Here is a 27123-nt window from a genome sequence, read left to right on the forward strand (position 1 = left end):
GAACTGTCCAGAACATTTTATCTATAACTGACATGTTAATAATGCATCTAAATTTGAGCTTGTTTGATATTTCCCGTCAATGAATCAATGAACTACACACAGGTCATTATTCCTTGTAGACTTGCCAATTAAATTTATCTACTGATGCATGACAGCCATCCCCCCTATTTTAGATACTGCAAGTATGGATTTTTTGTATGTAACTTGCAATTCGTTACTTGGAAAATATTCTCATTTCTTCAATTACATTCTTAAAAAAAAGAAACGCACAGGTAGTAGGTGAGGTGAGGTGAGGTGAGGTGAGGTGAGGTGAGGTGAGGTGAAATTGGGTTTAACGTCGCGTCCAAGATTATTGCACTTATATAGCGATGTGCATGCATGAGTGTGTGTGTGTGGCTGCTTGTACTAGTCCGGACTGATGCCGATTTATAGTGCTAGCCCACTGAGATACCATGCTGCAGTTTAACATGAATACCCCACTCAGACACAGTATACTGACTCCGAGCCGACCAGTCCTTGTTTTAGCCCCTTAATGCCGAGCCCCAAACCGGGTAACAACAAGTACCATCTTTTAACGTCTATTGGTATGACGCGGCCGGGGATCGAACCCCGGACCTTCCGCTCTCCGGGCGGATGCTCTACCTCTAGATCACGGAGGCGGTCCACAGGTAGTATGTAGGAACCTGACTACACAAACAATCCGGTATGTGAGTCAGTGAGTGAGTGAGTTTAATTAAAGTCACGTCGGCAATATTTCAGCCATAATGTGACTTGAACAAGTTAGACAATATTCATAAAAACTGTCATCGAAGGGCGGTATAATAACTAGCAATAAATCACAGACTGACTTAAAACTAGTCGTAGAACATTAAAACTATCTGAATTTTATGATGCAACACCATATAAAAATGGGGCGATAGTTCACCAGCAGAAGGTTAAGGTCACCATACAATGGACCAAGGGGACTTACGGCACCTCTGCTACCTGCATGGTTGTATGCAGTTATGCCCACATGGCTCGGTAACCAACAAAAGACGATGTCGTACTGACCAGTTGAAAGATCATTGTATAGTTTTAAAATATGTAAAATAATAAAATGAGTTAGTTAATGCCTGAAGACAAGAAAGTAAATCAGAAAAAATGATAAACTGTTTACATGCAGACTGTCGTTGAATATATACCAAGGCTGTAAGGATAGCATTGGCCTCAGCAGTGAAAATAGAGCTATTGTCTGGTATTCCAGATGATATCATTTTGGATCCAACGACCGTGGCACTTACTATTTTGCCACCGTCCTTGGACCCATCAGTAAAAATTGAACGGTGAGTGTCATATTTGTTTCTCAATTGTAAATATTCCTGTGGATATACTAGTTGATTTGTGTCAGATTATAAAGCGTGTCAGTGAAATGTCTACCTCTGGCCACACCAACTGCCAGGGAGGAGTAGACAAAAGCCGGGAAGGAGAGATAAGATCTAGATTTGCATCAGTAATATGGGATTTGAGCCGAATTCCAAGTGGAGGAACCAGCTTCGGTTTCTCCTGAAACAGATTTTCATAGAGGGGGTAGAAAACGGAGTCATAAGCAGGATAAGAGGGGTTCGAACGTAATTTAGTAATATATTGAAGAGACAATTTAGCACAGGGTTGTTTTAAGGAAGGTTCATCAGCCTCCACATAGAGGCTGTCAACCAGAGAAGTTCGAAAAGCACCAAGACATAGTCGTAGTCCTTGATGGTGGATTGAATCCAGCTTTTTAAATTTCTCTTGCAAGCTCCAGCATACACAATTGAGCCATAGTCCCATTTAGAACGGATCAATGGTCGATATAAATGAAAAAGGGTTTTCTGATCCCCTCCCCACTTTGATTTGAGACGACTTTTAACAAATCTAGGGCTTTCAGTCATTTCGTCTTCAGATATTTAATATGTGGCAAAAAAATTAAATGATGGTCGAAAACTAATCCAAAAAAATTGGCTTATTTTACAATCTTAATTGGAGTGCCATCTAAAAAGAGTTCAGGGTCTTTATGGGGTTTATATTTTCGACAGAAATGTATACAATTGGTCTTGGTTTGTGAAAATTTAAAGCCATTCTCAAGTGACCATTTATGAGTTTTATTAAGACACAACTGTAATTGGCGTTCAATAGTACGCATATTTTTACCACGGCATGAAATATTAAAATCATCCACAAACAATGACCCATCGGTTGAGTCATTTAATACTTTTGATAGACTATTAAATTGTTATACTAAACAATGTGACAGACAAGATGCTGCCCTGGTCCTGATTATAATGATCCGACAGGGTTGATCCGACACGAACTTGGATTGTCTGTCAGTTAAAGACTGCGATACAAAATAAGGCAAACGGCCTTGTAAACCAAAGTCAGGGAAATCTTTTAAAATCCCATGTTTCCATGTTGTATCATTAGCTTTTTCAAGATCGAAAAGATCGATTCAGCATGCTGGTTATTTACAATGGAATAAATTTAATAAATGATTCCAAACGAACCAGATGGTCAATAGTACTTCTATTTTTGCGGAAACCACATTGGATATATGTAATAAGATCATTGGTTTCTAAAAACCATACATGTCGGTTATTGACCATGCATTCCATGGTTTTACAAACACAGCTAGTTAACGAAATAGGTCAATAGTTAGATGGATTGCTATGATCCCGGCCAGGTTTTGGTATTGGAACAACAATGGCATTGTGCTAAGAAGGAGGGAATTGGCCTGCTGTCCAAATATCATCAAAGATATTTAAAAGTGTTTCAAGACATGAATTGGGTAAGCGTTTTAGGAGCTGATAGTGGATGGTATCAGCTCCTATTGCGGTATCATGAGCTTTCCCTAGAGCGGTATTGAGCTCATGCAGTGAAAATACTTCATTATAATCCTCACCATTATCTGAATTACAATTAATTTTCTTCTTTTCTTGTCGAGGTTGATATTTCTGAAACTGAGGATTATAATTGGATGATGAAAAGTTCTAAGATAAAATTTCACCCAACTTATTTGCAATGTCATATTTATCAGTTAGTATGCTAGTGCCATCTTTAAGATGATGAACACCAGAATGTGTACCCTTGCCTTTGATTTTCTGTATCATGTTCCACACCTTAGTCATTGGTGTCCGGGAATTTATCCTTGATACAATGTTTTTCCAAGACTGACGACGATTTTGTTTAAAAGTACGACGAGCCTTGGCACTATTTATTTTCACATTATTTACATTATGAACTGTAGGATGCCGGCGAAAATATTTCTCTGCCTTCTTCCTACACTTCCTTGCCTGTTTGCAATCATCATTAAACCATGGTTTGCGAATGTGTGGGCGAACAGAGGACTTAGGAATAGATACATTAGCTATAATATTCAGTTGGTCTGAGAACAACTGAAGAGGATCAAGGACATTGATAAAAACATCAGATTTCAAATTGTCAGTACAAAGTGAGTGAAATAATGGCCAGTCGACCTTATGAAAATTCCCCCTGGGTGCTGGTGGATCATCAGTCGAGTTAATAGCTAAAAGTATTGTAGGGAAGTGATCACTTCCACAAAGGTCATTATGAACTGACCATTCAAATTCATTATAAATATTTGGATCTGAAAATGATTGATCAAGTGCAGAATAAGTGCCCGTAGCCGGATGTAAATAGGTGGAGGATCCATCATTAAATAGACATAAATCATTATTTGAAAGGAAGTCTTCAAGGATTTTCCCCTTAGTGTCGGTATCAGCACTTCCCCACAGAGGGTCCGTTTAAGTCGCCCATGATGATACATGGTTGAGGGAGCTGCTCAAACAAATCCTGAAGATCAGACTGCTGAAGAGTGGAAGATGGTGAAATATATAAAGAGCAAAGTGTGACGGTTATGTGCAAAGAAAGACGGACTGCAGCAGCTTAAAGGTTGCATTTAAGAAGAACAGGGCTATGGATGACACCCTGCCTCACTAAAATAGAAGCACCACCAGTGGCTTTAACACCTTCAGGTGAAAACGAATGGTAAGAATTGAACTGACGAATATCAAATATATCTGTATTTTTCAAGTATGTCTCTTGCAAACTAAAAGCTGATGGTTTAAAATCTTGCGACAATAATTGTAGATAACTTAAATTGGTCCTAAGTCCTCTGCAATTCCATTGTATTAAATTAAGAGAGCTGTTTATGGTGGTTCAACTGGGGATCTTGAACGGGAGGCATGTCCACTGCCATGAACTGGCTGTGAGGGAGTGACCTCCATATCAAGAGGTCCAAACGCATTATGAACCGTCACAGGTGTTGACAAGGTGGAAGGTACCTCTAAATGCTGGAGAGCCTTTGCCCTTCGCAGCTGTATTTTCTCACTTTTAGATAGATGGGCATCACCATTGACTGTTGCTGGTTTGGGGTCTGGTTTTGCTGTTGGAAAAGATGTTGTCTCAAAGGCTGGATCTACTGTCTGTGAAGATGATGTAATTAAATTGCGCTCATTGTGAGAGGATTGAGTTCATTAGTGAGTGAGAGTTCATTAACAATCATCTGCTCATTTGTCACCAAATTGACGGCTGTCTGGCATGAGGTGGAAACTTTCGTAACAGGAGCTGAAGCAGAGGTAGAAACAGCAGCAGAATATGTTCGAGTGGAAGGAACTTGAGACTGTGTGGGTAGAAGTATTTTGGCTTCATAGTAAGAGAGGTTATTAGTAAGTTTGATTTTAAGACTCTTTGATTCCAGTTCAAAATTCGGGCAGGATTTAGATGATGCCATATGTTCACCATTGTAGTTGGAGCATTTGATATCTCTTGTGCACTCGGTGCTCTCATGAGGCCCGACCTCTACTGGGAACAGTTTTCGCATTTGAAACATCGGAGTGGATTGGGTACATATAGCTCCACTCCGATGTTGAAGTTACAAGCTTTAATAGAATGTATAAGATAGGTATTTGTTTTGATAATGCCTGTGTCCTGTTTTCTTGTGAAACGTTTCACAGCAGTAACTCCTTGTTGTTTCACTTCATTCACAATTTCTTCCTCTGTCCTATATGCCAGACAACGAGCTCGGTCACGGACGATACCTCTGCAAGAGTTCAGTGCTCCGTGACAGCAACCTGAGTGTTAACAAACTGCTTTAATCCTAACAGGTTAACGGATTGCTGCCTCCTTGCACATTCCACAAGTAGTGAACCAGAACGAAGCCGTATGACGTTCTTCACCTCACCACATGTACAGACACCTGTGATGCCCTTAGAGATAGCAAAGGGATTTAATTTCAGTGGACTTCCGTCCGCACTTTCGATGACCAAGAATCAAGACGCTCAGGTTGGTCCAGTTCCTGTAGCAACTCATGTTGGTCCAGTTCCTGTAGCCACTCCTGTTGGTCCAGTTCCTGTAGCCACTCCTGTTGGTCCAGTTCCTGTAGCCACTCTTGTTGGTCCAGTTCCTGTAGCCACTCCTGTTGGTCCAGTTCCTGTAGCCACTCATGTTGGTCCAGTTCCTGTAGCCACTCCTGTTGGTCCAGTTCCTGTAGCCACTCCTGTTGGTCCAGTTCCTGTAGCCACTCCTGTTGGTCCAGTTCCTGTAGCCACTCACGTTGGTCCAGTTCCTGTAGCCGCTCATGTTGGTCCAGTTCCTGAAGCCACTCCTGTTGGCCCAGTTCCTGTAAACACTCATGTTGGACTCATGTTTATCATCCTCGATTTATCATTCTCGATGTATCATCAGCGATTTATCATTCTCGATTTATCTTTCTCGATTTATCATTCTCGATTTATCTTTCTCGATTTATCATCCTCGATTTATCTTCCTCGATTTATCATTCTCGATGTATCATTCTCGATTTATCTTCCTCGATTTATCATTCTCAATGTATCATCCACGATTTATCTTCCTCGATTGATCATCCTCGATTTATCACCTTTGATTTTATATGGTTCGAGTTGTTGCAGTATATATATGATTCGTAGACACATGCTCATGATATAGTCGGAATAGCACGGCGTTTGGAAGAGATTTTTTAGCAATATGTATAGGGCCGGTTTTGTCACTTTTATTTTCATCCAATAATATGTGTGTAGTGACTGAATTGACTTATATGGAGTAGAGTGCCGATACGTTTCCAAATCTGGTCATAAACCTTGGACTCACAACCTACCACGATTTATTCTAGTTTCACCATGGGAATGTACCGCTCGCGCAGCCACGGACGCCCCCTAAAAATCGACTGTCTTGTAAGTATCCTGTTTGCATGTACATATTTTATAGATAGCGTACCACAACAATAGCAGAACATTAATTGAACGATATTTGAAAGATATTCTTCTTCAATCGAAGTCAATTAAGGGTTTCAAATTGATTTCTGTTCGCTCATTAAAATTGGCTCCACATCGTTCGCAAAGGGATAAACGAGACACAAGTGCGAGGTTGTTCGTGCATCAACACACCGGTGTCACCCCAATCAGGTCTTTACAGCTGTTGCCAATAACGTTTGTAGGTGTTACTAAAAGCGACAAAACCCTTTCCATAACCAATAGAAATCTCTCGTTAAAGCAGAATCCATTGTATCACGAGCATGTATTAATTAATCACTGCCGAGTGATGATACCAGGTGTTAGGGAAAAGGTGAACATGCCCGTCACAAAAAACACACGCTTGCACGCACCACTAAGTTGTGTGAGTTGCGGATGCTGCCGGATGGTGCACACATAAGCATCTTCGTTTAGTGCCCTGTAGCAAACTGGACATTTCTATTTCTGTAGTGCGAAGGACGAAACAACAGATATACCGACAGAGTATGTTTATGTTCAAACAATTGAGTGAGTGAGTGACTGAGTTGGGTTTAACGCCGCTTATAACAGTTATAACAGCTTATTATTGCAGTTATATCACGGCGTGTCAGCTTAATGTGGGAGGAAAGCCCGAAGTGATGCAGGTCTCAGACGTTTACCACTTCGGTGAAACCCACGAGCACGGGTATGGTGCTGACAAACCTAGAAACATAATCGGGGTAAACCGGGATTCGATCGAACGATCATAGGTTTCTGGCGTGCCCAAGGGACGCAACTCTACACAGCGAATCGCGGCGCCTTAGACGACTGGGCCACCCGTGCCCCCTCAAACCATTGAACTAACATCACTTATGATACAATCCGTTGGAGGGGATAGGGGATGCTTGGATTTGGGTTAGATACACTGCTTTGTTTGTTAGTTTGTTGTTTAACGCCGCAGTCAGCAATATTCCAGCTTTCTGACGGCGGTCTGTATATAATCGAGTCTAGACCAGACAATCTAGTGATTGACATCATGAGCATCGATCCAGGCAAGTGTAATACGATGACATGCACCAACCAAGTCAGCGAGCTTGACCACCCGATCCCGTTAGTCGCCTCTAAGGACAACATTGTCGCCTTTACGGCTAGCATGGGTTGCTGAAGACCTTTTCTACCCCGGATGTTCAAGGGTATAGAGACCCTGCTCCAAAACACACATTGTTTGTACGTGTACGGTGAGTGAGTATGATTTTACGCCGCTTTTAGCAATATTCAAACAATATCACGGCGGGGGACATCAGAAATGGGCTTCACACATTGTACCCATGTCGGGAATCGAACCCGGGTCTTCGGCGTGACGAGCGAACGCTTTAACAACTAGGCTACCCGACCGCCCTGTACGTGTAAGGAGAAACCGAACAATTCTTTTCCCAACACATTTGTTTTTTAGGAATGCAACATGTCCAGCAAACAACTTGTCGGGCAGTAAAACCTGAAGACAAATGATGTTCCCCATTTGTTTCTTGAACAGACTTGTTTTTTGGAAAAAGGTGCCCAATCCAGGATGTAAAATGGTAAAACTGTCAATACGTGCAGTCATAAACCTCTAATTTTGACGAGCGCGGCGTTAAACAACACCAAAAAACATTTTCGCAACGATGTCAACATGAAGCGATGTGAACATTTGAGAGAATCGTTTATTTGTCGTTCAAAGTAACAAAGCTGTAATGAGTCCTGAACCTCGACCTCAGTCACAGCCCTCTACTATGTAGGTGCATCTCGGGCTGGGTGCAGAGTTTGGGAGCTGTAGGAATCAGTGCATCCAATATTCAAGGTCGACAGTTCAACAAAATTTCAACTTTCAAATCCGACCTGAAATCATTGTAATGAAGGTCAATTACCCCAAAAAATTAAAAAGATAGCATGTAAATACCCGATGACTTATTCATGTTGAAACAAAATTATTATTACAAAATAAAAATCTAAATCGGAATTTTTTACTTCTTTTAATGCAATAGCTTACCTGTATAATTTGAGATAAGCTTGTGCTGTAACCCTGGCTGCGACAACGACATTGGAGGCCGGATGCGAACTGTTAAAGTCTTTCCTTAGTTCAGTGGAGACGAACGTCATGCTTTCGTTGACAATGAGGACATCTTTGACTTCATGGAAAAGAATAGGCCTGGCTCTGTCACATAGCTAGCTTTTCCAAAACCTAGCCTTTGCCCAAACTTGCCCCAATAGTTATTTAAACGTACTTACGCAGCACAATATTCTTCATGATCCGGTTTACATCGAGTGTGACCCACTCTTTCTGACATATCTGCTGAATGTAATGTTGGGGGTATGTACATCCTTCAGAGAAGCCGTTGCTGTCTTGTTTTATTTTTAAAAGGTTGTCCCCATATTTGGCAAATAATCTTCCTTGACTGGTATTTCTACTGTTTTCGGGAAAGATTATCAAAATGTCAGGCCTCGAATATGTGTAGAAACCTGAATCCACACTCGGGTACAGCTGTTTGCACCTCAATTGTTGTGTAGGTTCCCACCCATGCTCGTTCCTCATCCGTATGACGACAATCGCCATCCATCTGACCATCTGCACAGAGGGAACATTAGTTTCCAACCAGCCCTGTAGGATAATAAGGGATGGTACAGTTGTGATGGTGGAAGAATATGACACTGGATAAATACTTCTAGATGATTAAATTGTGACACAGGGGGCTGATCCACAACCTTGGGGTGGCCTGGGGGAATTTTCCATACTTGCAAATGTATGGATACAAGGAACACACATATACATGTTTTCTTCTTTGGCAGCATAATGCAATCTGGTGGCGTTGGTTCCTCCTCAAAAGAATGCAGCGCGAGGATCCAAGGAATCTGTCAGGTATTCAAAGATGGAAAGGAATCCTTTCAACACTGGGTTTGTTTTCTGACTGTCTTTGAATTCACATTCCCAGATCTGGACAATTTTCTCCACGTCCTTGTGCTGGCTGAGCAAAGCAAGGAGATTCAGTGCGTTTTGATAAACCAAACCTTTCTCATGGTTGTTCCCAGGGTGTGATATTGTTCTCACCATTCAGCCTTGTAGCACTTTGTGCAGCCATGCCAGAAACAGCCCATTAATTCAAAGACAGTCTTGCTATCCCTGTCGTAGCCATCAATGCTGTAAAGGGAACCTCTCCGGTCTGTATCCATGAGGCGGTATGATAGCAATGGTTTGAGGATCCAGATAGTTTTTTTCTGAATATGAGCATACACGCCACAGGAAGTATTGCTGCCTCTAGGAAAGGATCCACGTTGTTTGGCGTGATGAATACGTCACGGAAAGCAGCAGATCCTCTGCTAAGAATATTGACATAACTTTGCCAGAGGACAGTATGTCCTAAGACATGCTGAATATGGCATTGGAGGAAACTTTCTCTTCATACCATTTGATAAAAGTTTCCCTTCGCCTGAGGACATGATGTTGGGTCCATAGGTGTCCATGGGAGGATAGACTCCTACGTAATTCTTGTTGACTGTTGTGTTGAAGAAATAAGGGAAGTATCCTTTTGACAGTTCAGAGAGCCCAAATGTCTTTGAAAATGATTTCAATGGCATGCTGAAAAGTTCAAAGAATCTTTGAAGGTCAATCGTCCCACTGGCAATCTGTGGAGCAACCACAATGTGTTTGTTCAAATATTGAAGCAGCAGATGGCCATCATATCCGCGATAATTGTGAGCTATGACCAATACTTTGATTCGTCTTCCTCATCCATCATCTTCCTGTAAAGCTGAGTTTGGAGCATTCCTCTTCTTGTTTCGTTTCTGGTCAACAAGGGTTAGAAGCCATCCTCCCATTTCCCCCAAAAGTGTTGTCTCCTCGAAATACTTTTGTTCTTGAAGGCCCTTCATCTTTCATTCTTCAAGGACACCCCTCACACAGATTGGTAGATTTGTCCCTGATACACCTTCCACATCCCAGCTGTACTACCCATAAGTTAGGTACATGCACTCCGTCTCCTGTTGACATTCAAAGTCATAAAATATAATCTTTTGTTTGTCATAGACAGGATCTGAAGTGTTTGATGTAGTAGCATGGTCTTCCTTTATGGGGGGTATTGTAGCACAAGTGTTTTGGGTAAGGGGTTCCGAACAGGTATATGCGTAGTCATTATCCTCTTGATTGCAGTTGGTACACCGGTGTAGTGATTTACAAGTACTGGTTGGAATAAGTAGTTGGAAACCACCTCTTGCAATCGATACATGGAAAACCTTCCTTTTCACCTTCACCACAATAGCCAGGACGTCCACATTGATGACATCTAAATTCCCTGGTAAAGCGATGGTCTTCGTTATTATTGAAGCCAACGTCGCAATATTCACCCTAGAGGGGTTTTCCACTTCACTCTTGTACAGAAGCTTATTGTAGACTTCTTGAGATTATACTTTCAGCTGGTATTCTGGTGCCAGGTAATTGCTGAAACCGGTGCATGACCCAGGCTCAGTAGCAATTTCCCTAAACAACATCACTGCCTCCTGTTTTTGAACATCAGTCCTGTTTGGTCTTGTCAAGGCAGTTCTTCTTGTATGCCACGCTTTAATGGGATCCAGTCGTTGAAATGGTGCAGGTCTTTTGGCGTAATGGAGAGCAACAGCTATTGCTCTCGCAACGCATAAATCGTCCTGGTTCTTTATTCTTACTACTTTTCTGTTTCAAGAAAGTATCCAGATTTTGGGGACTGTGCTTTGAACAATGCTGTCGTCCTTCACCATGGAGAAAGTCAATGGCCATGTCATTGCTTTGATGTACTTTTTCTACCATAGCCATAATATTTTCTCAACGCAAATCGCCCAAACGACGAAATGGTATACGAATGGGCACATTTAATCCTAGATGGTGTAAGGCAAGACCTATCTTGCCTATTGACATCGAGTCTTAGTTCTTGAATGATATTGTCAAACTCCTCCGGAAGTGCTTGCGGTAAATCCTCGAGTCTCTGTTGTTGCAAACAGAGAGGGTTAAGTTGCACATTTACGGCATTGGCTCTGAATCGTCGAGGCCTTTGCCTGGTCACAAGCTTTAAGAAAACGGTTGGAAGAGCTCCCCCTCCTTGCTGTTTGGCATGTCGGTCTACGTCATCCATATGGTTGTTTAATGCAAGGTCCTCCTTGATTTCTTCCAAATGTTCAAGTAGAGACATATCGTCTTAAACTTCCTGCTCTACTTGAGCCCAGTGTTGCACCATAGATAACTCTTCTCCAACACACGACACAAGAAAAAAGAGGATGACGGGCGGGCGGAAAGATGGACGTTATGTTGCTGGAATTGTGTTAAAAGTGATGCAAAACCCAGTGTCTTGGAGTACCGATAACGCACAATTAAGCTCAAATGGACATTTCAAAGTGAGCTTTAAAAGGGAGGTATCACTCAGAGGGGTGCTAGTTATATCAATCTAAATGAAACTCTTGAAGTCTGTCAAACTTAGTTTAAGTTGATGCAATATCCTGTGAACATAATAAAACCATTGACAGATTTGAGTAACTTTAGATCAAGACAAGGTGCTAAATATCGAATGATACAAAGATGCTCTGCATAAAGAAGGCGTACATCTTACGAATTATCAATTACAGTGTATCAATATTTTGGAGATGCATTGCAATCTTATTAGCATGTTCATCATATTTCCGGGGGCCGCGATTCGCTGTGCAGAGTTGCGTCCCCTGGACACGCCAGAAACCTATGATTGTGGGTTCGAATCCCCCAATTATGTTTCTAGGTTTGTCAGCACCATACCCGTGCTCGTGGGTTTCACCGGAGTGGTAAACGTCTCAGACCTGCATCACTTTGGGCTTTCCTCCCACATTAAGCTGACACGCCCTGATATAACTGGAATAAAAGTGGCGTTTAGCCCGGCGCACTCACTCACTCATCATATTTTCTGGTGTCAGAGGGAGGAACTGTCCTTTCTTCTCCTCTTGTAGTGGTCTGCACAGAGGGAGGAAGTGTCCCTTTTATTCCTCTGGTAGTGGTCGGTACAGGGGGAAGAAGTGCCCCTTCTTCTCCTCTGGTAATGGTAGGTACAGAAGGCGGATGTGTCCCTCTTCTCCCCTTGTAGTGGTTGGCACAGAGGGAGGTGAGGTGAGGTGAAATTGGGTTTAACGTCGCGTCCAAGATTATTGCACTTATATAGCGACGTGCATGCACGTGTATGTGTGTGTGTGGCTGCTTGTACTAGTCCGGACTGATGCCGATTTATAGTGCTAGCTCACTGAGATACCATGCCGCAGTTTAACATGAATACCCCACTCAGACACAGTATACTGACTCCGAGCCGACCAGTCCTTGTTTTAGCCCCTTAATGCCGAGCGCCAGACAGGGTAACAACAAGTACAATCTTTTAACGTCTTTTTGTATGACGCGGCCCGGGATCGAACCCTGGACCTTCCGCTCTCCGGGCGGACGCTCTACCACAAGACCACGGAGGCGTTCCACAGAGGGAGGAAGTGTCCATTTCATTCCTCTACCTGCTTAGCACATTCTTGTCTTACCTGAACAGACTGTCTGTAGAAGGGCATCCTGTCGAGATCAGCACTACCAGTGTCTATTGTATTATAATGAAGATTGGTCTTACCTAACTGCTTCTGTAGTAAAGACATCTCTTTGGGTTTGCAGGAACTGATGCAATTCTAGTTTTTCAGTGTCAGAAAGTTAAAGTACTGTAAAATTATTGTCCTCCTGAGAGGGTATAGCAAGTCCCTGTCATTCAAAGACTATTTACAATTACTACGATTTTAAACGTAGAATTTTTGTCATTTTAATTGTGGCTAATCTTACATACAATCACCATCATCATTCAACTCACTCACTCAGTGTCACAGTTTCGTCTGTTGTTGTTGTTCGTTTGTGTGTGTGTGTCTGTTGATACGTATGGACTGCCAGTGCTGAAACAACTATTTTATCAACTTCTTTCGAGGCTCCCATCGGGGTTAGGGTGTGGTGTTGTTCGACAAACTTGGCATGTTGTTGTATCTCATCCAGAAATTCAGGATCCTTACCTCTCACCCACAGATGGTATGATGGATTCTGGCCTTATGATACAAGAATGTCCTTTTGGATGTGGACGTCCAGATTGCGCCGTTTGACCATCTTGAGGTACTAAACACTGCCTCTGTCTTTCCCTGGTGCACATCAGAGCAGAAGTGTCAAACTATTTTGAAGTGGAAAATCTGTTGTCCTGTAGTCATTAGTGTTCACCTGAACATTTACGGTAACATATGGTACAAGGCAAAATAGAATGGTAGTGGATATTATTTCTGTCACTGATGAGTCAAACTTGTCATCCACATTTCTACCATAAAGGTTTTGATGTAACCCTGATCAAACAACTATCAAGCAAGAGTCTTGTGTAGGGAAGCTGTGAAACTTAGACACCAAAGGCTGGATCTGCTGGAGAGTTGCTCATCGTTAAAAGAAGTGGATGGATCTTAGAACGTGTTGTCTCAGGGAAGTTGTTCCTTAAAATTGAATAGATGAATTGAGGATAAATGATGACATCAGGGTTGCTTGCATTTCAAGATTTATTAAGACGCAGTGTGTAACAATCAATAAACATATCGATTGAATTAATCATATAAACATTTCTAATAATCATAAATTATATTATTACAGATGACTGTCATAAACGTCTTGGTTTCATATTACAACTATTCATGATTAGCATGACTCAAATAATCAAACAGTACATTATATATTTATACATAAGTAGTCTTAGACTGGAACTTGTTCTTTATTTTAAAAAAAACCCGGTACAATAACCAAAACAACACATAAGGTTCACCATGCCAATGTCAGCTTGAAATGATGCAACATTAATGATGGAAGTATTTGTAGATGTATTACGGTAACACAGTTTCCCGCATTATCTTATTTCTTCCAATACAAGTGTCATAGGTTATTTTATGCAGAGCTCGCATATGAGCGTCCATCATTTCTGCCAGCAATGAATCTATACATATTCACGACATGACATATTTTGACGATGTTGTTGATACTTGTACTAGATTTCTCATTTATCAAACGGTTATCAAGATGTTGATCAGGAATAATTCTGTTCATATTTTGGTGATCGAAATTAATTTACATGACCACGTACTTAGATGACACATGGAGTTTGAAGAGTGCACACTACTTTGGTGTTCAAAACATTCCCGAAACGTCACAGCAGTGTAAAAACTACATTTTTAAACAATAACTTGACAATGAACCTATGCATGTAGTTAAAAATATACAATGATAACATAATTGCAAGTGCCCGAAATCTTACGGAATAATCATAAAACACATTCAACATATTTGAAAACGACTATTGAAACAACGCATGAAAATGTCTCGCCACAAAATAGAATAGATGAATTGAGGATGAATGATAACATAAGAGTTGTTAGCATTCCAAGATTTATTCAGATGCAGGATGACTTGGCATCAAACTGTACCTACTTTTATAGTAGAGGGCACAGAGCAATCTCTGATTGGTTAAGTTTTGATTTGATATATACTGAACCGCAAAAGAAACGTCACCATGGATAGATATATGAGAAACCTTATTTGTCCAAACACTGTAAACATACTTTAAGACATATTAAAAAGATGAAACTTGGCAAACGTGCCAAATGATCTTAAAGTGAAACACAACACTAGTCTCTGAGAAAATGGCATCACAAGTCAGTATTTCGTGTGTCCGACATGTGCATTGATGACTGCCGTGCAACGTCGATACATGGAATGGATGAGGCGCTTGATGAAGGCCACAGGGCACGCCTGACGCAGTTCAGCTGCTTTTTTCGGCCTTGGTGCTCAATGGGATTAAATTGGGACTGAGGACATTGCATGGTTTTGATGCCATTCTGCTGGAGGAAGTCTCTTGTTGCTCTCGTAGTGTGGGCATGGGCGTCATCATGCTGAAACTCGTGGTTGCGGCGATGTGCCTAATGAGGTATGGCGTATGGTCTCAAGACTTGATCAATGTACCCAGCTGTTGTGACACCATTGCCTCTCCCTGGACCGATGTTCTGGAAGACCACAGGGCCGATCTTCTGTGCAAGACGAATTCCACCACATACCATGATGCTCGGACCACGAGTCTCTCTGTACAACACAAGCATCCGAATAACGTTCCCCACGGCGTCACCAGACTCTCTCTCTCTCTCTCTCTGCCAACTGCTGTTGAGATACAGTAACGGCCCTCGTCTGAAAAGAGGACTCTTCTCCACTGCTGGTGGCGCCAATGCTGGTGGTGTGTTGCTCACTGAGGACGGTCCCGGCGGTGACGTGGTGTCAGAATGGGTCCTCGGTGTGGCCTGTGACAGTGGAGGTGTCTGCTTGTTAATCGTCGACGCACGGTTTCCGCACTAATGTGTCGCCGGTGTGCCCCATGGTCTGTCGAGCAGTTTCTGCAGCAGTAACAAAGGGATCTTGAAGATGCTGTCGCACAATCTGACGATCCTGACGTCGGGTGGTGACCCTTGGTCTTCCACTACGTGGTCGGTCATATGTAGTGTTGGTGGTCTGGTACCGTTGCTGGAGCCTGTTTATGTTCCTTACGTGGACTTGAAATGCATTGGCTACTTGCCGGGCGGTTTGTTCAGCTTGGAATCGTCCAAGGACCTGGTGTCGCTGATTTCTTGTCAATCTTGGCATGTGGTAGCAATTCAATAATGAATGAATGTTATCCGATCTGGGTGGATTGTTATAGGGCAAGACATGGGGGAACGCAAGTGCATTTCAATTTGCACGGAACTCACGTGCATCGGGTTTCCATGGTCGTAGCCGTGATGGGTTTGTGCGATCGGTCATATTGACACCTGCTTTGATTTTTTATCATCACATTGAATTTTTTTCGGACAAGGTAATGTTAAATTTTACAAACTTTGCCAAACACTAACCAGATATATAAACGACAAATTTTCCATGCAATGTTACTTGGGGTGACGTTTCTTTTGCGGTTCAGTATATGTAACTTATTAAGCAAGTGTCTCACGGAGGACATACTCGCTCATAGTATGTTACATTTTCGCTAGTCCTCTGCCAATCGTTGGTGACATCAGAAAGTCTGCATACAAAAACTCCGCCCCTTGGCCTGAGGTCCAAAGAACGACAAACATATTCCGTTTCAAGGAGACATTCCACTAAACATCGATCAACCGTCAAAGTCTTCATGGTTCGTCTGTTTTGACGTAGAATAGTCTTGTTATAAGGCTTGAAGCCAGAAGAACAAGGCTTCCCTGTAATAAAGCAATGATACCTATTAGCCATGTTAGATATACATACCAAGAAAAAATAAAAGTCAAAACCATTTCTATGTTCTAAAGAAACATCTGCCCAAAGTGGAGTCGACTGTACAATTCCAGGTAAATGATGAGCATGTGACTACTAATCACCATCTAACTGTGACGCACCTGGTGCTTGCGAAAAGATGAGCACACCCCTCCCAAGCACCGGCACCCGTCATAAACACATGCAAAGACAAGTCAACCGTTAATAAAAACCACCGGAATACACAGCGAAAGTCCAAAACCAAAGGACGGGCGGACGGGCGGACGGGCGGACGGGCGGACAAATGGACGTAATGTTGCTGGAATGATGCCAAAAGCAGCGTAAACCAGCGTTAATCCGGAACACCGATAACGCACATTTGGTCATTTGGTCTAGGTGAGCTTTAAAAGGGAGGTATCGCTCACCGGTGTTTAGTTATACTGGTATTAACCTAAAAGAAAACGTTGAAGTCTTTGTTTAAATTGATGCAATGTCCCGTGAACATAATAATACCAATGACAGTTTTCAGTAACTGTAGATGCATGTTTAAGATAAGTTGCTAAATATCGAATGTTACAAAGATGCTCTGTATAAAGAATTATCAATTACAATCAATATTTCGGATGCATAGCAGCTCATTGGTTTCACAAAGCCTTATTAGGATGTTTCTCATATTACCTGTTGTCCGTTCTTCTCCTCCGGTAGTGGTCGGTACAGAAGGAGCAACTGTCCCTTCTCCTCTGGTAGTGGTCGGTACAGAAGGAGGAACTGTCCGTTCTTCTCCTCTGGTAGTGGTCGGTACAGAGGGAGGAACTGTCCCTTCTTCGCGGGTAGTGGTCGGTACAGGAGGAACTGTCCCTTCTCCTCTGGTAGTGGTCGATACAGGGGGAGGGAGTGTCCCTCCCTCTGTCGTCGTGTCGTCGGTTTTCAACCCTAAACGCCAAGAACGAAATTGAAAATGTACATTCTGGTTATTTCACGAAACTTTAATTGAAATCGGTCCATACTATTTGAAGTTGGTTGTAGTCAATGTCACCTGTATCAAGTTTTAAACTTCAGAGATTTAAACAAAATCTTTCGTGCCTCTTTTTGCTGTTCAGAATATCTCCTCTTCCGTTCGTGTTAACAATTTGGCACGGCAACAACAACAACGTTATGACATATTGGGTTCTTGAGATGGATTTCAGCTTGTATTTTCTCAGCAAATGACGAAGCTGGGATAGCCTCTTGTTTAGTTCTTTGTAAATGTGAACGACTTACCCAGCCTTAGGCACAGATATCCTTGATGACCGAGAACAGGTACATGCATCTCTGAGGGCTGACACATGCGCACCCGGCCAGACTGCTGAAGAGAAACCTTTCTTTAAACGACTGTGGAGGCAGTACGTGAGGGATTTAATATTGCATTAACACTGCATTTGATTACACACAATAAGAAGCTCAAGAATTAATTGCAAAGACCAGGTGGCTGGTATCTATGTAGAGAACACTGTACTATACGGCGCCCCTGTATAATAGACGGTCCTTGTACCAGTGCACATGCGCAATCGGAACCGGAACCAGATAAGCAAGCCCGTGTTTCAACCTGTTCGATACTCGTTTAGTTATTGTCATTTCAGGCTGATTTTCTCAAGTAAAGTGATCGAACAAATGGAACTCTGTTCTTATTTATAACTAAACAAATTGAGGCAGTCAAGCAGGGATCATCAGTGCTGAGGAAGACACGACTTGGTGCAAACGGACCACGAGAACGTTGACAGGTACCGTACCGAACCGAAGCCCCGGAACACGGTATACACGTCTGTAATACCGAATATAGGACATTCGCCTCCTGGATGACAATGCCGCCATAGTAACCCGCCCCCAACCATCACGCACACCGCCTTCGCCGAGCCGAGGCCATCGCCGACACCTGAAGGGATGGAGTAAATCCTGCTGGGGTCCATGCAGGTAGCAAAAGTACTGTAAGTCCCCATGGTCCCAAGTGAGGTGATCTATCTTCAGTTGCTGGCGATCTATAGCCTTTTTTATATTGTATCGTTAGGTATAGTGACATCTTTTTATGGTTGTATACTAGTTTTAAATAATATTCTGTGATCATCTAGGTATTTTACTGTCCTTTGTTGACAGGCTGTTATTGTTTAAATGTATATATTATGTATAACTCTTGGTAGTCACGATATGGGTGAAATACTGCCGACGTGGCTATAAATTTTAACTCACTCACTCGCCGAGCCGAGCTGGAAGACGACGACGATGTAGAGAAGGACAACCTGGCATGGAGCGTCGCGGGCAGTGACATGGGACCGCGTCAGGGAGGCCACCAGCAGCGGCAGCATATGCACATGTTGGAGGAAATTGCAGTCGACGGCATTCCCGACTCGAAGATCGCGATGCCGAAGACAATTCCAGACTTTCACCAGTACCGCGACAACATTACATCGACAGACAGATAGATCCTATACAAGGACAGAGTAATCATACTACCCTCACTCCGCGGCGAGGTGCAGAATCCTCAGTGTTCTGGCCAGGCATGTCGGCCGATCTCAGTGCCACTCGGAACAACTGCGAACACTGCCACCGGATGGCACCATCACAGCCTGGAGTGCCGCCAACCTCACCTGTCCCGGCTGTTTACTCCTTTCAGGCAGTGTGCTTGGACGTCTTCGTAAACAGGGTTTACACTACCTCGTTATGGTGGACCAATATTCGAACTGGCCGATCATCTCGGTGTCGACAGGTGGTGCCACCGGCCTCATAAACCACTTACGTCGCGCCTTCAGACATACGGGACGCCAGAAGAGCTCTCATCGGACGGGGGCCGGAGTTCACCTCGACCGAGACCGGGTCCTTCCTGCACAGATGGGGCATACACCATCGCCTATCATCGGTGGCCTTCCCCAACAGCAACTGTCGTGAGATTGGTGTGAAGACGATTAAACGACTTATCACTGACAACACCGGCCCGCAGGGAGAACTTGACACTGAGACTGTGTAGAGAGCGATACTACAATATCGTAACACACCTGACCCTGACACGAAGATCTCCCCGGCAATGTGTGTCTTCGGCCGCCCGATACGCGATTTCATACCGATTATCCCCGGGAAGTACAGACCACATGAAACTTGGCGTAAGACACTCAAGGCAAGGGAGGAAGCCCTCCCCAAACGCCATATGCGCACACCTGACACCTGGGCGGAGCACACTTAACGCCTTCCACCACTCGCGGTAGGGGACTTAGTCCGCGTACAGAACCAGACCGGACCCCACACAACAAATGGGACAAGACGGGCAGTATCGTGGAGGTACGCCAACATGACCAATACGCGATCAAGATTGACGGCTTGGGCAGAGTCACACTTCGGAATAGGGAATTCCTGCGCAAGTTCAGGCCAGTCCACAACGACCAGCCGCCACCCCGATCAATCTATAACGACATAGCAACCCACATCACGTTACCAGCACCCGTCATGACACCGCAGCTACATGCCTTCGACAGCAAGCCCACGACGCAGACAGGAACCACACGTCCGCTTGTACTGACGTCAGTAAGCACACCCTGGCGCAAGATACCACCCGATTCAGTCACGCCAGCAGCACCAGGGCGAGGCACACCGAGGCGCAGGATCCTTCAGTCGCCACCCCCGCCCCTGAGATCCCCACCCCCACCGGAGTCCGATGTGATACCGCCAGCACCAGCACCATGTCTACACCGATCCACCAGAGCGACCAGCATGCCTACTTGGTACAAAGACTACTCCATGGAATAGTCATGTCATGGGTTATATGGACGTTCGTTCACATCCATTAAACTTTGTAATTTCTCAGCCTTTATCCATTAGCATGATAAAGACGGAGGGAGATAGGGGCGCCGTATAGTACAATGTTCTCTGTGTAATAGACGGTCCCTTGTGCACATGCGCAATCGGAACCGGAACCGGAACCAGATATAATTATAAGCAAGCCCGTGTTTTAACCTGTTCGATACTTGTTTAGTTATTGTCATTTCACGCTGATTTTCTCAAGTAAAGTGATCGAACAAATGGTACTCTGTTCTTATTTACTATGATGTTTGATTATTTCTTGTTTAACGCCGAAAAATGTAAAGAAGTAATGAACCTATGGCGGAAGAAGAAATTTTCTATAATATGTCTAAAAGACATTCAGAAGACGACACATGAATGAGAAATGAATGGGGAATTCAAAGTATAATAGCGCCTTACAAGTCAAATGCAAGAAGAGTTACCACCTTTTTTTTGTAATACTTTAGAAATAAAATTCCATGGATTTAAACAAGATATTAATGGAATCTATATCATAGCAGATATCACAATAGAGAGCATAAGGATAACTCTGACTAATATGTATGAGCCAAATCAAGATGAACCTGCATTTTATAATGCTTTATTCAATAATATTGACGAAACACTGGTCATATACGGAGATTGGAACTTGGTACGCAATCCAGCTGTCGATTTGGAAAATTATAAGCATATCAATAATCCCAAAGCAATAAAGTTAGTACTTGAAAAAACAGAAAGCTTTGATCTAATTGATATTTGGAGAGAGAAAAATCAAGATGCAAAGAAATACACATGGTGGAAGAAAAAGCCAAAAACAACATCCTAGACTTGACTTCTTCTTGGTCTCAATATAACTATTGTTGTTGTTGTTGTTGGTTTGTTGTTTAACGCCGCACTCAGCAATATTCCAGCTATATGACGGCGGTCTGTAAATAATCGAGTCTGGACCAGACAATCCAGTGATTAATGTCATGAGCATTGATCCACGCAATTGGGATCGATGACATGCATCAACCAAGTCAGCGAGCCTGACCACCCGATCCCGTTAGTCGCCTTTTACGACAAGCATAGCCACCTTTTACGGCAAGCATGGGTCGCTGAAGACCTATTCTACCCCGGAATCTTCACGGGTCCAATATAATTATTGATTCTACAATTATACCAGGATACAAATCTGATCACACTGCAATAACTTTGACAAATACACTTAGCAAAGAAAGAGGTAGGGGCGACTGGAAGTTGAATACATCTTTACTGTTTAACAATGACTTTATACAAATAGTGAAAGATACACTAGAAGAAACAAAACTAGAATATTCAAACGGTAAATATTCCAAAGATGAGGCCAGAAAAACTGAAGACCTAAATGTAGAATTATAAATCAGTGATAATTTTTAAAAACATTTTTAATGAAATTGAGAGACAAATCAAAATCTTTTCCCACTTATTTAAAGAAAACCATTTGTGCTGGTCATCTATAGCCCATGTTTATATTGTGTTGTTGAATGAAAATGTATTCTTTTAACTGTTCTCAACTAGTTTTAAAATCGAAACTGTGATACTCTAGTTATCTCACTGTCCATCGCTGACAGCTTTTAAATTAAATCAAAAGAAAATTATTTTATTATAACTGTTTCGTCACGATATGGCTGAAATATTGTGACGTTAAATTTCACTCACTCACTAAAGAAAACCAAAAATGAAGAAAGTAAAAACTAAGAGGAAAAAATAAAGCAAATCGAAGAGGAAATTAGAGAAAATGTTCCGAATATTTTAAAAAAACTGAAAGAAGAAGAATCAAGCGGAATACAAATAAGAAACAGGTGAGGTGAGGTGAAATTGGGTTTAACGTCGCGTCCAAGAGTATTGCACTTATATAGCGACGTGCATGTGTGTGTGTGTGTGGCTGATTGTACTAGTCCGGACTGATGCCGATTTATAGTGCTAGCTCACTGAGATACAATGCCGCAGTTTGGCATGAATACCCCACTCAGACACATTATACTGACTTTGAGCCGACCAGTCCTTGTTTTAGCTCCTTAATGCCGAGCGCCAGACAGGGAAACAACAAGTACCATTTTTTAACGTCTTTTGGTATGACGCGGCCGGGGATCGAACCCCGGACCTTCCCCTCTCCGGGCGGACGCTCTACCACTAGACCACGGAGGCGGTACCAAATAAGAAACAGAATCCAGTGGTACGAGGAAGGGTGGGTGAGTGGGTGAGTGGGTGAGTGAGTGAGTGAGTGAGTGAGTGAGTGAGTGAGTGAGTTGAACGTCGCTTTTAACAGTATATCATGTGATAGAGGTGAGGTCTTTTCTATATTCTATAAAACTGTCAGTTATAAAAAACCCAAAAAACACAGTAATAACCCTAGCATCATTCCACTAAAAACCATATTCCTTCTTGGGGCCAATATTAAAAACTGTGTACACTTAGCTAATCCTTACTAGAGACATGTTTTGGCTATTTGGGGAACATCGTATAGAAGACTCCTGCTAGGGCCCATGCAGGTAGCAAAAGTACCGTAAGTCCCCATGGTCCCTAGTGTTATGATCTACCTTTAGTGTTTGGCGATCAATAGCCCGTTTTTAACATGTATTATGTATTGTGTATTGTTCATCTTTTTATTGTTCCATGCTAGTTTTATATTCATATCTGTGATATCCTAGTTTGTTTTACTGTCCTTCGTTGACAGATTTTTTATTTTGTCAAAATGTCTGTATTTATATGTATAAATTTATCTCGTCACTATATGGCTGAAATATTGCCGATGTGACGATAAATCTTAGCTCACTCACTCACTCGTATAGAAGACACAAAACCAACTCCACAAACACCATAGAAGCACATCAGAACCTCTTTGGTGTAACCATTAGTTTTAAAAAGGTTTACAAGAAATTGTTTATTTAAGGGAACTATTAAAGATCTCTGTAATGAAGATAATATAATGAACTTAAAAGAAAATACCAAATTAAAGGCACAGTTATTGACTATAACCAGGTTCTATTAAACATACTAAAGTCCTGGAAATATATGCTATTAGAAATAATCATATTATCTTATATAATCGACATTTAAATATAACTACAGCAAATCTCACAACAGTATGTGAAAAATGGGATACCATTCTTGACTTAGATATATCGTGGTAGGATGTTTTTTTATCAGATACAGAAAACGTACAAAAGATGTAAAATTACTTGATTTTCAATATAAATTTATTCATCGCATCATCATTACAAAGAAAGAATTGTTTGAAGTAAAAATTCTCGATGATGATCTATGCTCATTTTGTGAAACCGACGCTGAATCCTTTCTTCATGTATATTGGGAATGCAAGCATGTTAAAGAGTTTTGGGTCAAAGTAGAATGTTTTCTGAATGCAAAATGTTCAAAACAATTTACGTTTACAAAATGTTCTGTTTTACGAGGGTACAACTCTAACGGTCTGTTAAATCAAATCATATTGACATGCAAAAAATATATCAAGTATTAAGAAAAGCAAATTGTGTATTATGAAATTCTGAAACATTGGGTGAAGCATCAATGTGTTCTTGACTGAAAATTTAGAGTATCAATATTGCTGGTTGCTCCAGGTACCTTTGAACGTTAAACACCATTCGCAAATTAACAGGTTTTGATTTTTGTTTTGTTTGACGCCGCAATCAACAATATGGCGTTCGTCTCGGAATAATTGAGTCTGGGCGAGAAAACCCAGGGGTTAACATCATGGGCATCGATCTGTGGAGTCGTTTTATGATGACATGCACCGTTATTCGGCTCTTACGATAGGTAAAGGTTGCTTCAGCGATGTTGGGATTGGTTTTAATACTGTATCAACTTAAGCTGCCCCTCTACATTATGAAAAGAATAAGTTCACAGAACACTTTTTCATTACCCTCCTTGCATAGGTGTACTTACTTCCTCTGCAGACAGTTCAATGTAGACGGTCTCGTCATCAGGTGCCACGGCTTCAGGGGAGTCTGTCTCAGTCACCTTGTTGAGGTCACACACCGCAGGGGTTGTCTTCCAGCGCCAGTTCACAGAGACACAGTTGGGTGTGTACAGACACAGCTTGTAACACCGGTCCCGGGCAGCCACCGTCCAGCTTTTGATCACATGGGCAGGTGCAACAGCCAGGCCAGGGACACTTCTAGCCCCTTCGGTCAGAACAGCTCCGGCCAACATGACAGTGGTCATTAGAGAGGCTGCGTATGCCAACATTGCTGTAGCCAGTAGAGAGCTCGAGGCGGTGTGTGCGTCTTTCCCTCTTTGTATACAGCCCGCATCAAGACAGATGAACTGCGCAGAAAGTTATATCTGTTCTTGTAGCTTTGATAATTGGCGAGACCAGTCAATGAATCAATGAACAACCAGCTACATGCTAACAACAAACATGTCACAATTCGCAGTTCACGTGTCAATTAAGCAGATCTACTGATGCGACATGATGTTGATTTGTCTCACGAACTGTGTTTTGGACACAGAAAGTATAGATTTTGGTACGTAACTAGTTTGTCCTTGATTGTTTCTAACACGACACTTGTGCATAATTCATTCGTTCTAAGCCAGCCTACTTTCTGAAGTGATACACTATCGTTAAAATTCAGCCAGAAGTCTGTGATAGGCCCGGGGGATAATGGTGCGTGGAACTGATAAACTGTCTACACCGGAAGCTCTACAACACCTTCGCGACTAACTATTTAGTATTATTGGTGCTCAATAACACGATCGTTTTATCTCTGGAAGGAGGAGCCCCCACACATATAATCTCAACAACAAAAGTTCCTGTGACACAAATATTTTAGTGTATTTTTCAAACAAGTAAAGTCTGGTTTTGAATATTGTAGTACATGTATGGAATCAAGTCACAAAAACACAACTGTAACAAAAAAGCATGCATTCCATGCAAAAGTTTACTTTTATGCAAGCCCCATGCATTTCACTACCCAAGAATGGGTATAAAAACATGTGCGTTAACGGGATTCCATATGCATTGTTTAGCATCGTTCTGACAACAACTACTCAGAAAAACAACAAAATTACGCAATTATTCAACATAACGAAATGCCACGCCTGTCCGAAAATGAGCCATTGGTATGCTTGAAGAAGGATCGAGTCAACGTGATGTTGCAAGACAATTAACGTCCACAGAAACACCATTTGGTGTTTATGGCAACGTTGGCAACCGACGAATGCAGTCAGAGACCATCCTCGGAGTGGCAAGCCACGCGTAACCAATAATCGACAAGACAACTGGATTCGAACAACACACCTACAAAATCGATTCCAGCCAACAACAGTGACTGCAAGAAGCATCCCTGGCCTTCGACGAATATCTACACAAACCGTGCGTCGCCGCCTCAGATGTGCAGGGATTGTCGCCTGAAGACCCACCAAACGTCCCATTTTGACAGGAAACCACCGCCAAGCACGTCTACAGTGGTGCAGATAGCGTCTACGCTGGACGGCCATGCAGTGGGGACAAGTTCTATTCACTGACGAGTCTCGTTTTCACCTCAGCCACAGCGATGGACGGATTCGAGTGTACCGACGTCGAGGTGAACGTTACGTCAATCATTGTGTCAAGGAAGAAGATCGGTTCGGGGGCGGCAGCGTTATGGTATGGGGTGGGATTACAGCAAAACAGAGGACCCGTTTGATAGTGCTAGAGGGAAATCTCAGTGGACAGCGCTACCGCGACGAGATCATCGGCCCTGTTGTTCTACCGTTTTTGCGTCGTCATGGCCCAGGCATTACCTTTCAACATGACAACGCCCGGCCTCATTGGGGCTCGACTTGTTCAGGATTCTCTTCAACAAAATAACGTGAATGTCATCCCCTGGCCGGCTCGCTCCCCTGATCTCTTACCAATCGAGCACATGTGGGATGAGATTGATCGGCGCCTTCGACGTCAACCATGTGTTATTCACATACTCCAGGAACTTCGAAACAACATGTTCCAGCAGATGTGGACAGATATCCCACAGGACTTTGTGCGACGCCTGGTCCAATCCATGAGACGAAGATGTGTTGCTTGCATCGCAACCAGAGGTGGACACACACGCTATTGATTTGTAAATTGACATTTTTGCATGTTCATGTTTTTTTTTATGAAATCACGCATTTTTTTATGTCATTATGGCAAATGAAACCATTTGAACACTTACATGAGTCTTTTATCTGTTGTAAACCGAAATTGTTTCAGATTTGGTAAAAAACATAACTTTGCATTAAATCTTATTCAATGTCACAGGAACTTTTGTTGTTCAGTATATTTTTACAATATTTTCTTTTAAGAACGCGTCAAGGGAACAATTGTTTAAAATGTCTTCGCTAACCTGATACATAATGACTTTTTTCAAGTATTTTGTTCAGTTTAACACCCCTGAATTTATCATCCTTGATTTATCTACCTTGATTTTCTATGGCTCGTCTTGTTGTAGCATATATATGTGTATGTAAGTTAACACCAACAAGGGGGGCACGGGTGGCCCACTCGTCTAAGGCGCCGCGATTCGCTGTGTAGAGTTGAGTCCCTTGGACACACCAGAAACCTATGATTGTTGGTTCGAATCCCGGTTCGCCCCAATTATGTTTCCAGGTTTGTCAGCACCATACCCGTGCTCGTGGGTTTCACCGAAATGGTAAACGTCTGAGACCTGCATCACTTCGGGCTTTCCTCCCACATTAAGCTGACACACCGTGATATAACTGGAATTCTGTTAAAATCGGCATTAAACCCAACTCACTCAC

General features: G+C 42.5%; 2 protein-coding genes across 2 annotated transcripts in view; both read right to left on the minus strand.

Annotated features, from left to right (window-relative positions):
- Nucleotides 1–5263: 5263 nt before the first annotated feature.
- On the minus strand, nt 5264–18899 carry LOC125379963 (histone-lysine N-methyltransferase 2D-like). The gene is made up of 4 exons (XM_048395882.1): nt 18788–18899; nt 17239–17426; nt 9771–9914; nt 5264–5650 (listed from the first exon to the last, which is right to left on the minus strand). The coding sequence occupies exons 1-4, from the start codon at nt 18897–18899 to the stop codon at nt 5264–5266; spliced, it is 831 nt and encodes a 276-aa protein (XP_048251839.1).
- LOC124132015 (tenascin-X-like) overlaps nt 16251–27123 on the minus strand; it is a gene marked incomplete at its 5' end in the record, with an annotated part of 35747 nt that continues 24874 nt past the window's right edge. Inside the window, 4 exons of the mRNA XM_048395883.1 lie at nt 16251–16529; nt 17239–17493; nt 17821–17905; nt 24289–24669. Coding sequence (XP_048251840.1) covers nt 24567–24669 — 103 coding nt within the window. The remainder of the gene's footprint in view (nt 16530–17238; nt 17494–17820; nt 17906–24288; nt 24670–27123) is intronic.

This window comes from Haliotis rufescens, unplaced genomic scaffold (assembly GCF_023055435.1).
Source record: "Haliotis rufescens isolate VD_foot unplaced genomic scaffold, xgHalRufe1.0.p SCAF_15, whole genome shotgun sequence".
Lineage (NCBI taxonomy): Eukaryota > Metazoa > Mollusca > Gastropoda > Lepetellida > Haliotidae > Haliotis > Haliotis rufescens.

Excerpts from the sequence above, each read along its gene's own strand:
- LOC125379963 (XM_048395882.1), bottom strand. The coding sequence starts at position 18,899 with ATGCTGCCGCTGCTGGTGGCCTCCCTGACGCGGTCCCATGTCACTGCC. Across the intron at positions 17,427-18,787 it reads CTTCCAGCTCGGCTCGGCGA|AGGAGAAGGGACAGTTCCTC; the intron begins GTGAGTGAGTTA and ends GACCACTACCAG. Across the intron at positions 9,915-17,238 it reads AGGAGAAGAACGGACAACAG|ATTGCCAGTGGGACGATTGA; the intron begins GTAATATGAGAA and ends GTTGCTCCACAG.